Source organism: Antechinus flavipes, chromosome 4 (genome assembly GCF_016432865.1).
Source record: "Antechinus flavipes isolate AdamAnt ecotype Samford, QLD, Australia chromosome 4, AdamAnt_v2, whole genome shotgun sequence".
Lineage (NCBI taxonomy): Eukaryota > Metazoa > Chordata > Mammalia > Dasyuromorphia > Dasyuridae > Antechinus > Antechinus flavipes.
The window spans coordinates 415,235,229-415,247,440 of NC_067401.1; the positions used below are offsets into that span (position 1 = coordinate 415,235,229).

Consider the following 12,212-nt stretch of genomic DNA (forward strand, 5'->3'; position numbering starts at 1 on the left):
ATCTTTCACTCTTCCACACTCATTTTCCAAATGAGGAAACTGAGACCCAGGAAAGTTAAATGCCTTGTTCAAGATTACCTACAGCATCAGAAGTGGGATAGGATCCCAGGTCCTTTTACTATTCACCATTTACCACACTGACAGTCACACACAATTAGGAACGAATGGAGCCATGATTTCATAAGTCACTCCTAAAAGCACATTTGAGTTGACCAGGTGCTTTCTTTGCAGCAACTTGTGAAGTCCATATTGTTGGGATCCCATTTCTTTTTCCAGGTGAGGAAACTAAGACTTAAAAAAAGCAAAAATAGCTTGTTTCAGAATCACTCAACTCATATTTATTGTCAGACATTAATCAAACCCAAATCTCTCCCATCTCCAGCCCATCTTCCACACTAGCTTGCTGCTCAAAGAAATAAAGGACTTGCCAAGATCGATAATAAAGCCATTACCCAAGTCCCTTCTTGTGCCTATGCTACCTTCCTTCCCAACTGTCCCCAAAAGGGTAATTATTGGGGATAGCTCCTCATTTCTGGGGCCACCAAGATTACAATGAAGTTAAAAGATGGTTTAGAATCTGTGAAATAAGATGAAGACATAAGCTACTCATTTATAAACACAAAACTAGAGAGCCAAAGGTTCCTCCCCAGACTGAATCTCATGGGTTTGTTTACCTCCCGTTTCTCTTTTGGTGTGAGGTAATAACATATCCTAAAATTAACCTATATAGTGGCTATGCACTTGTGGGATGTTGAAAAGGGAAGTGACCTTCGTAGCAGCAACTCATTCATCCTTTGCACCAGAGCCAGGATTTATTTCTCTCACTTATGTGGCAATCAGGGTTTGCATTTTAATATTTGGAAGGTAAGTTCAGCTTGATGGACATTTTGCGTAATAAAATCTTCTTTTAAAATACACCCCCACACACACACATTGGATGAAAAGTGGCCTGACCAGTGCCCATAGCTTTCATGAAGTACATTTGTGGAGCTCAAAGCTTAGTCCTGGATATGTTTATAGCACTTTAGCCCTGTTTGTGAGTTTGGAGCCCTTCCAAAAAAAGAAAAGAGAGACATATATTATTGTTTATAATCTGCTTTATTCCACCAAACCTTTACTGAACAGACTTGTGGATTGCTGTTTAAATCCCTCAGTGCCTTTAACTACCGATACGAAAGTGGTTAATGCGCATTCTAAATGAAGCTTGGCATCCACTCTAGGAAATCACTTTAATTGAGAAGCATTAAATGTTAAAATGATTAAAAAATATAAAGCCAACACACGCTGAGTATAAAGGGTCCTGGTTCACCAGTAATAGGGTTCCTTTTTATAGTGTTCGCTCCAACTTGAATGAGCCCTAGTCTTTGCAGGTATCTGCTACAAAGCAAGAATATCTTCCTAGGTCACTGCAGACTGCTGGACATTGCAACTGACAGTAAGCAGATAACAAGAAGGAATATCTCAGAGCAACTTTCCTTGATCACACTGTGTTTCAGAGAATTACAAAGGGACAAAGAATTGACAAATAGCTGTCTTTCTGAAATAAAAGTACTGTTCCAGGTGCCTGAAATACCTCAAACCATCACCTGCACTTTCTATTCTTGTATATGGAGACTTCCACCAAAACCTTCATATGCCTTGGTCGTATGGTTTAACCCATGCCCATGATTTTACCAGGGCATGGTCTGAAACCCATTTGGATCCATGTTTTATATTAGTAAATAATGTTTTCAATTTCTAATAAAAAAAATTGCTGTTACAGAAATGGATTGAAAAAATTCCCATTGTTAACAATGTTTCAGAAAGTTAAGTGGCCTGGTTTAACTGCATATATTGCTACAGCAAGAATATCATTTTTGTTCAGTTTCATTCTGTTTTAGAAGTAAATATCCTAGGAATTTTTCCAGCCTGGATTGAGTGAAGAAGCATTATACTTGATGATAATAGATATTTACTATGTACCATGCACTATATTAAAACCATAAGAATACAGATGCTAGTGAGAAAAAAACTCAAGAGCTTGAATTCTAAAGGAGAAAGACATTGTAAAAAAAGAAGCTGAAAAGGGTTGAGAGGGAAGATACCCACAGAAGAGCACGGTATAGAAAATCAGGAGCAAATCCCTGGCGAGTAATGAAGAGGGTTAGTCTGAGCACTTTCATAAAAATTGAGTTTCTAGGAAGAACCAACCACAAAAAGGAATTAACAGAGGTGGCATGAACTTACAGGGTGAGAAGGCTACTGTGGCATGGTAAGAAAGTCAGGAGATTCATGAGTAGATTGCAAAGAGGAATGACAGTAAAATTGGCCTGGGATTTAGGGATGAGGTCAATTCGACCTTGCCTGAAATTACCCCAGAATTCATGGTATGAGGTCTGATAACTTCTTTTTAGATAGGGTCCAGGTAGCAAGCAGGAAAGAGACCAAATGTAAAAAAAAAAAAAAAAAAATCCTAAGAAATTCCTTATTTGAAGAGATCTGGAAAGTTGAAAGCACAGAATCAGCTGGACCTGGTTTTCCTTTAAGTATGTGATATACTCTTTCTAGGGCAAAAGCTGATCATTTAAAAGACCTTTATTTAATAGTTTTAGTGGTATATTTTTATTACCCCTCTTAGAAGCATGATGATAAAATTTTCCCTCTTCTTAATGATTTTGGTCCTATTTTATAAGCATCGATTTTTTTTTTTCCTTCTCTCTCACCCATCATATTTCTGCTGCACAAAGGGCAAAATGGCAGCTTGATGTTTACTTTTCAATTGGATGTTCAGCAACAGAAGAAATTCCCAACGCTCAGTCGGTTTAGTTATTTACTTCTTCTGCCCATCTTATGGGACTTTGTGGGGGAAAAGAATAGTGAATTTTATATGCTAAAATGGAACTAAAATGACATTCTTCAAAGAAGAAAGGAATTAAAATTATAGTATTTAGACCCTAAAGGATGGTTGTTTTCAAATAGGTTCGAAACTGAACTCATAGAAAGCATTTTATTCCAGTCCAAAGAAACAGGTTCATGAAATCAAATCTCAGAATTTAAATGGACCTTAGAGATTCAAACCAATGCCAACCTGAATTATGACATTCACAACATGCTTGCTTCTTCTAGAAAATCACCAGGTATAATTGGTCTCCCTGTGTCAATCATTGTGACAGGTTCTATTCTCCAATTTAAGCACCTACTATTTGTCAGAGGCTGTGCTAGGCAACTATTAGAACAAAAGTAATCTCCATTTCAAAGTAGAAATCACCATCACCACCACAAAAAAGTGAAAAAGGACATGGCAAAAGGACCTTCCAATTATTTGAATTTGCTTTTGGTCTGCCTTAGGGCTTGATTCCCCATCCACCTATTTAGATTTCTTGGTCCTTAGAGTTTAGGTATGGAAACTTTATACCGATGCTTATTGGTAATTGTTCTTGTCACCTAAAAACACAGAAATAAAGAAGCTCAGATCATAGTCATTGAGCTGGTATGTATTCAGGGCATCACTGGAACCCAAGTCTTCTATCTACTCTATATAGTACTTATCTACTGTCCTTTTATCTACTATTTTAAGTTGTCTTCATCCCTCTCCTTTTGGCTGGGTAAAATGCTGATACAGAAAATGAAGGATTTGGAGAGAAACAGAAGCTGACAGGAGCCCTCCATCTCAGTCCTACTGAGTTCTGAGGCTCCAAGCTGATACAATTTTCTCCATCCAGTTATTCTCTACCCTCCACTAGTAACTGCCCTTTTGAGATCCCTTCATTTTGAAAATCAAACTACTCAAGAACAGATCTTAAATAGACAAAAGGTAATAATACTAAAAGTAGTGCTGGTTACTTGCAGATGAAGAAATTGGTGATCAGAGAGGTGGTGATTTCTCAAAGGTCATATAATTAAGGAGTGGCAGGATCATGATGGGTGCCCAGGCCTTCCAATCTAAGAATAACACTTTCCAGTGCACCATTCAGCTTCTCCTACCAGATCACCTTCTGTTAATTGAGGACACAAAATTCTGGAGTAAATGTCATGTCCAAATGTGGAAGTGGCACGTCTTAAGAATGTAGTTCAGTGGGTTCTTCTTGGAGCAGTGGATCAGGTGGTGTCATCCACAAGCATGGCTTTGTTGTATGCCAGAGCACTGTGCTAAATTTTGAGTATATATAAAGTGTTCTCCCCACACTGCCCCTCTCAAAAAAAAATCCTCCTGTTTAAGAGCTCATATGAAGACAGAGGTGTACAAACAATATACTCGATAAAATCCCTTTTAGATTATAGAGGGAAGACTGTCATGAGGGTAAGATTTTAGCTGGTACTTTAAGGATTCCAGGAAGGAGAGCATTCCATGTGTGGGTCAGCCAGTAAAGATAGTCTAGTGTTTAAACAATGCTTTGGTTACGACATAAGCCAAAGCCCCTAGGTTACCTGAAGGAGAAATCTCAGCAGACTCATTGGACAGTCTAGCAATTGCTAACAATAGTGCAGGGTTCCAGAGGAAACAACAGTCTCATGATTAGGAAACTAAACTTAAAACTATTATCAGCAGTTCAAATTTTCACCACACTTTATAATAAAATTTTTATTTGGTTATCATTGTTCTAGGAGCTCTAGCCATCAAATTGCTACAAATATATTTTCTTGTTTTTTCATCCCTCTCCTCTCAGTTTGGCAGCCCCAACAGTGCTGTCTGGTAATCTAATAAACTAAAAAAATGCTGCAAGGTGAAGGATTTTGCACCAGGGACTTATCATCTGCACTATTGGCTTCTCACGTGTCCCCTCCATCCCTCCTTCCACCTTTGGCTCAGGAGCAAATCAACATTACCATTTCTCCTATAAAGATGGTGCCCAATGGCTCATTCATAATCTTTGCAACCCAAGTCTGAATTCAGGGCCAGTAGGCTACCTAGGCCGAAGCTCCTTTCCCGACCCAGCACTCCTACTCCATTTTGCCTGTGTCCTATCTGAATATCTTACCCTTCTGTTGTTTCCTCTGAAACCCTGCCCTATTGTTAGCAAGCTCCCCTTCCTATTGGAGCTAAATTGGAAATAATTTGTATTTTGTTTCCTCTGTGTGCATGTGTGCTGTTTATTTTGCCTCCAGTGGAAGATAGAATATAAGCTCCTCAAGGAGAGGAGCTTTCATTTTTGCCTTGGTATTTCTAGTACCAGCATAGACTGATACAGAAGTGTTTGTTAACCCTCTCCTATGTGCCAGCAGTGCTAGATAAAGTCTTGGGGACACAAATGGAATATTCGTCAAAGGGCCTATTGTCCTATAATACGATCAAAGAGCTTCATAAGCACCCTCAGCCCTTTATAGAAAGCTGGCCCTACTTAGGTAGGTAATAGGCCTCCTGCTCCCTTTTTAAAACAGATTGGGAGGAATGCGAGGTGGGAAAGAGCCCTGCTCAAAGCCGGACAGTAATTCGTGGCAGAGTTGGAATTTTGTGGCCTGCATATCTGCCTCTTGTTTAGCATCCTGAGTGTAGCCACCTTTTGGAGATTGAAGCTACTTCGTTTTGAGGATGGACATGAAGTAATTTTCTTTTTATCAGGACCTTGTCTCATCCCAGGGGCAAAACTGCAATTAAAAGAGGAAAAAGCACCCACTTATTTTTCCCAGACTAGAGCCCAACTCTAGCGAAATGCTCTGACTTTAATCAAAAAAGATTTTATTGATGAAAGTGTCTCTGCTGCTCTTATTTCCAGCTATACTACAAGTCCTGCATACTAATAAAGCCTCCCTAAAGGAAGAAACCTGCATCCTAGAGGCTTCTAGGAAAGCTTATACAAGAAGATGAGAAGGGGCAGCTCACTTGCTAAATATCCTCTTGAAGAGCCCTGTGGACTCTCCTATCCCCACTCAAATGCACTCTTCTCTGTCAGGGCAGAAATTTATAAGTTTCAATATTTAGCTAACTACCATTTATCCCTGTGATTTTTAAGTGTCTCTCACCATTCTCAGGGGCCTGGGAGAGCACAGGACTGACTGACTACCTGGTCATGAACTTGACCTTCTGATTCCATATCCTGGGCTGCAACTGCTCTTCTGTCTTACTGTCCAGTGAGCATACTTGAAATTTGCAGGTTATGTGAGTTTTGGAAACCATAAATCACTGTGAATATAAAGATCAAAAGCAGTCTTGATGTTTTATGATTTCCCTTGAAATATGACCATTTTGTGGTTTCTCTTTTTCAGTGACAAAAGGATGTTTCTGACTCTGCTGTTTTAGTCTCTTATCTCAACAGTGAATAAAAAGCCAGACAAATATGGTTCTTAAGAACTTTCCATATTTATTTTACATAGAGTGTTACCATACACATCTCATGCCAACGCACAGGAGGCGGTTACAAACAAACTCACTGGCTTCTGTTAACCCAAAGACACATGGGAATAAATAAGGATAGGCGGGATCTTTTTTTTTTTTTTTCTTTTTTTCCCTCAGGAAATGACTTTTTTTTTTTCTTAACTGTACAAAATTTACATTGTGAAAGGTAAGAGTGATAATCAAGAGCTTAGGGATAGGAGAGCTTGGGAATCAAGTTCAGAGCCATGTGGCACCTGGGATCCTGCAACCCTGAACCTACCTTTGCTCAGCTGGATGCTGCTCTTGAGTGGGAAGTTGTGATAGGATCTCTAACCAGGTGGGCAGCTATAGGAACGTGGAGGGTATCTTTCTTGTCCACCTGGGACATAAAAAACAGCCTGCACTCTGAAACCTGCCCAGCTTAGCTGAGTGAATGAGGGATTGATGCCTTGGCTGACAGCCAGCTGTCTCCTTCACCGGGCTAGGATCATAAAACGAGCTATGTGCTTTCAGTTTGGTCCTACCAAGCAGGGTGAATGAGGATGAAGTGGCTTTGCTGAGCTCTCTCTTTTTTTTGTCTCAGTTGCTGTGTCAGTGCCAATAGAACAACTTCTGGGAGAAAAAAAAAAGCCAATTGACCAATCTGAGAGAGAGTAAGCATGTGCCAGTGATGTGCTTTTTATTTAGCTTTCAGCATGCCCAGAGCCCTTCAGCAGGCAATAAAACAAAACTCATTTCCGCTTAATTGAATTCGTCTTCATCTCATAGATTCCAACTTTTAAAGTGCAATGCTTCAAAATGAGCCTCCACAACTCTTCCAGCCTTCGCTGGATGGCTTGGGGTGGGTGGCAATATCCATCGTGAGAACTGAGGGGTCAGCAAGATATGTAATCAAATGCATGTCAGAATTCCTGAACAAGGAATTGCAGGGGCCAGATATCAGCCCAGTAGAGCCATTAACAGCTTTAGCTAAAAATCTGAAATCTTCAGTTGCTAACAAGATAGCAGATATACATAGAAGTTTGTGAATAATTGAGCCTGAGAATGGGATATTTTCTTTCCTACACATTCCTCAAATAGTCATTCACAGTGAACCCTGGGCCAGATTGTCCCTTAGATTATTTTCTTTCATAGACCTTAATAACTTCCCTATCCCTTGCTTTGTCCCTCTCCCTTTTTTAAAAATAACATCTACCCATTGGAAACTTCTGGAGTTTAATAAGTATGTGACAAACTTTCTATGTAGACTTTTAGCCAAATGCTGAAGATGATGGGCACTAGGTAATTGTTCCCTTTGAGCGAAGAACAGAGCCAAATACTGTCAATATTTTTGGATGGTATCCCTTTGATTTTTTTAAAATCAGTCCATTGTGTAAGCAAGGGAAGACTTTTCAATGGTATAACATCTTGAAAAGAACAAGCTGCTAAACCATATAGACTTCTGTCTATAAGAAAATCAGAATGTTGCCTCTTATTAGCCCTTCCTCCCATTTTTTCCCTTAAGTACAAGGCTCTATAACCTGGGATCTATGAACTTAAAAAAATTATTTTTGCCAGTTCCTTGGACATAATTGGTTTCCTTTGTAATCCAACGTATTTTATGCATTCAAAAATGTCCTTCTGAGAAGGGGTCAATAGACTGCATCAAATTATTGAAGGGGTCCATTACCCAAAGAAGATTTAGAAGCCCTATCCTACAATAACTGAGAAAGTTAAGTACATTTGGATGGACATAAAGTGACACCTTCATATCTATTGCAACAGCAGCTCACCAAAAAGGAGATCTATTTGAAACACCAACCATAGGTTTGTTTTTGTTTTTTTTTTGTTTTTTTGGATGGGCTACCAACATGTGCTTTGAAAAACAGGATGACTTCACCATGCCATCTAAATAGTTTTTTTTTTTAAACCTATCAGTTTTTAAATTTTCTTTGTTACTTCATGAGAATTTCTGAGCAAAAGAAAAGATGCCATGATGAATAAACTAACTTCCAGGAAGTGCCATAAATCAAAAGAAGAGCAGGCTGCTCTGCCAGTGCCCCCCAAACTTGCACTATTTCCTTAGGGTGTTCCAGTGGGTCTTAAGAGAGGGTGAGCTGAGCAGATTTGAAGAACCAGCAAAACTGGCAGTCTTCAACCACTGAGTTTGGTGCTACTATGAGGCTTGCTTAAACCCCATCCCAGTTGGTTTTCCAAATTATGCTAATTAGCTCTGGAAAAAATTGATTCTTAAAGGAAATCCCTCGTGCCAGTGTTGAAAAAATCTGGGCCCTTGGGCCTTTGATTCCAACTCACACAACCTTTGCAGCCTGCTAAGGACTGTGAAAGATATTCAGAGTTTCCCTTTTGCTATATTCTCCTAAAAATATGGTAGCCAAGGTTCTGTTTTACAAAAAGGAGAAAAAAACAAAAACTAGGCATCCACACTGCTTAGAAATTCTCAGTGTAAAACACATCATTGGTGCACATAGAATCTAAGGAATAATGTCTTTTGCGGCCCCCTCTATTCCCTGACTTGCCTCCTCCCTCCTCCCACCAAAAAAAAATAACCATTGAGACAATAGCACATTTGGTCCCTGACCTTGGAGAACAAGTATTACTACACAGTCATGGATATGACCTGCTTTCAACAGTCACAAGGGCTGTGGTAAGAGGAGTTTTTAAAGAATATGGAAGCAAAGGATAAACCTGCTTATTTCTTTTTAGACTTAGGGATTCGAAACATAAGGCCCATGAAAGAGGATTTTTTTTTTAGTATTTTGACAATTATATTAATATAATTGACTATCTTTGTGATGTTGTGAGTTTTATTTTATACATTAGGAAACATCATTCTGAGGAAGGGTCTATAGACTTCCAGACTGTTAAATGGGCTCGGCTCATGACACAAAAAGGACTTGGACCTCTGCCTCCCACATGTCTATTTTCTTTCTGTCATAGGATCATAGTTATAGAGCTGGGAGGGACCTATTAAGTCATCTATTACAACCCCCTCATTTTATAACTGAGGAAAGGGAAGTCAGAATAAGTCATTTGCCACTTGCGATAGGAAGTCAGGATTCAGAACTAGGTTCTGGGACTGTTCCCAGCCTTCCAAATGCCTCCATGGGTAATCTACCCTAGAAGAGCCATTCAGATAAGAAAGAGCTTGTGGACTTCTTGGTCCCTGGGTTAACACCGAACAAAACTATGCCTTATTGCTTTCTTATGTCTAGAACGTGTAGCAGCTATGAAGCAGCCAGAAACACTCACCGAATGGGAAGATGGGAGCGAGTGGGGTGGTGTCCCTTGTCTCCCGAGCTGACAGGTAGGAAACCATCTAAAAGAATTTCAGCTCACATATAAAGAGCTTTATCATCAATAAGCACGTCAGAAGCTGCCATTTCTTCACAATGGTGTCTACCATGGGCTGGGGTTCTTATAAAGCAGGATTTGATCTTCCCCTTTTCTCCTAATTTATGTTGTGCTGTTGCAAGACCAGGTTACCCTAGGGATGCTTTCAATTCTATACCTGGCAGATGAACAACCTTACCTAGGATGAGCCCAGATACAATTTTAATGATATGCTGCATTAGTGCAACAGTCAGGAACCCTCAAAAGAAATGGATGTAATGACAAGCTAGGTTTCTTTGGGTCTTTTAGTGAAAGTTACATGTGTGATTCCTATTTTACCCCCCCATGAAATACAAGATTTAACCGAGCATTCACATTCTATCACTTTTAGGATGCCAATCTAATTGTGAAACATTGAACAAATCACATTTATGTAAAAGGACCAGCATGGCTTTTTAGTGTTGCAAAAGGCTCATGTTTTAAATAGGGTTTATCCACAAGGGTACCCTAAAATCTCAACTCAAAATGCACTTTAAATATAGTACTGCCTCTTTGCCTCTTTGCATTACTGTCCCTCCAAGTAAATCTTATGCTAGTCAATAGGGCTGAGCTGACTACATTTTCAGAATCTATCTTCACCAACATTTATTTCCTCTGATTGTCTTTCTAAATTGTTGGCTCCATAGTTTAGCATTTCATCTTTCTAATTTGCAGCCTTTGTAAAGGGAGTGATATTTGTGAATAAGATTATCCCAGTCAGGGGCTAAAAAAATATCCAGATGTCAATCTGGTAGTCATTTCCCATCTCCAAAGGACAAATCTAAGAACATGTTCATGATTTGTTTGTTTAAATAAACACTGACATAATCAAGTAGAGGGGAGAAGTCATCTTTTCACGCCAAAAATGGAAGTGTTTTTGCTATTAAATGATGGCAGTCATTGTTTCCAGTGACTTTGGGAACACATGACTGTACCTCCAAACTTAGGTTTCGGTGATGTTGGCCCAGAAAGAATTTTTAATTTAGGGAGCACTGAGTCTGCTACAAGAAGCTCATTTCCTAGTAAAGGCAATGATTTGGGAAGCATTCAATGAAAACACACCAGCTGAAGTGGGGTTCCCAGAGCAGTCACATTCCCACGTGCTTCCAGAGTAATGGACACAGCCAAAGCTTCTAAGCGTGGGGAAGGAGGGGAAGAACCAAGTCAGCATTCCTTAGGCTCTCTTCACAGAGCCAAGCATATCCATTCCCCATGCTGTTCCTGAAGGAATCCTCTGCTCCCACCTCATAGAACAATACCCTAGGATTATCGCAATACAACCTTCCAGGAATCAGTGGAGAACTCCCATTGAAAATAATGGAAATTCATAGTGGTGCATCTGTTATCCATGAAAAGTATATTTGTCTCTAGATACTTGAATGGACTCTCAGGCCAGAAGAATAAACAAGGGAGCAGAGTCACTTAAAAAGGAGGATGATCCATTTCATCCAGCCAAGAAGCTGGACTGGTCGGGAAGTCTGGGTAGCCAACACTGCTTCCTGTAGAGATATCCGAGGTGGGCCCCCCAGTCATGACTCTCAGTGTCTGGGTCACTCCCTGCCCTCCATGTGCAACGATTCCCAAATGATTGTCCATCGTGTAATCCAGCCCATTGAGTAATGGAGTGTGGGATGGCAGGGATGATACGGAAGATGGAGACTGGGGAATTCCGTAAGGACTCCCGTCCCTCAAGTCCTGATAGGATTGTCCTGTCCCATCCATGGAGAAGCTCCCATTCATTAACTGTCCGCCTGCAACGTCCCCCACGTTGCCATAAATTCTATTGGTGTGGCCGAGATCTGAGAGAATCTGATCTTCTGTGGATAAAAGAACGGAGATTTAATGACGGACGCCAGTTACCCTGTGGCTCCCAGCTCTTCATGAGATAGGAGAGCCCGCTAGAGAAAGAGAAGCACAAGGACTCCAGCTGCCACACTGCCAGTCCCTTGGCAGCAGGACACCCACATGAGGCTCATCCTGGAGCCTGGACAAACCCACCTGGTCCCTACCAAGGCATGTATTCACCAAGCCCCACACCACGAGGCTGTTGGAGGCTCCAGAGAACCAAAGCAGCAGCCCTGGGGCCCTGGCTTATCTTCTCAGAGGCCCTAGGCCCCTGAAGGGTGGGCAGAGGCACAGTAGCCCATTTTAGCCAAATAACAGTGGGAAACTTTGTGTTTTGTGATCTCCAAATAGAAGTTTCTTGAGGACAGGGACTATTATTCCTATGTTTTCTGTTTGTCTTACACACAGCAAGCACTTGATAAATGTTTGTTGAGTTGAGTTCAAACCTGACATAATTACCAGGAGGATATTCCAAGTGCTGAAACTGGGAAGCAGCCCCCTCGTTCTGCATGGACCTCAACTCAGTCTTACCCTCCACACTCATTTGGAGCCTTTATTATCACACATGCAAATGGACTTTTCATTTTAATTAAGTGTCACTGAGGGCAGAATTTCCTGGCTCTTTGATAAAACAAGACACTCACAAGTAGCCCTAGTAGTGTTCCCCTCTTCCACATGGTAGACCCCACGTTGGGGGCCTGCC

The 12,212-nt window shown here is 40.6% G+C and overlaps 1 protein-coding gene across 1 annotated transcript in view; it reads right to left on the reverse strand.

Moving 5' to 3' along the window:
- Positions 1-10,966: 10,966 nt before the first annotated feature.
- LHX4 (LIM homeobox 4) overlaps positions 10,967-12,212 on the reverse strand; it is a 61,313-nt gene continuing 60,067 nt past the window's right edge. Inside the window, exon 6 of the mRNA XM_051998842.1 lies at positions 10,967-11,481. Within this exon, the coding sequence (XP_051854802.1) occupies positions 11,087-11,481 (395 nt within the window). The 3' untranslated portion in view covers positions 10,967-11,086. The remainder of the gene's footprint in view (positions 11,482-12,212) is intronic.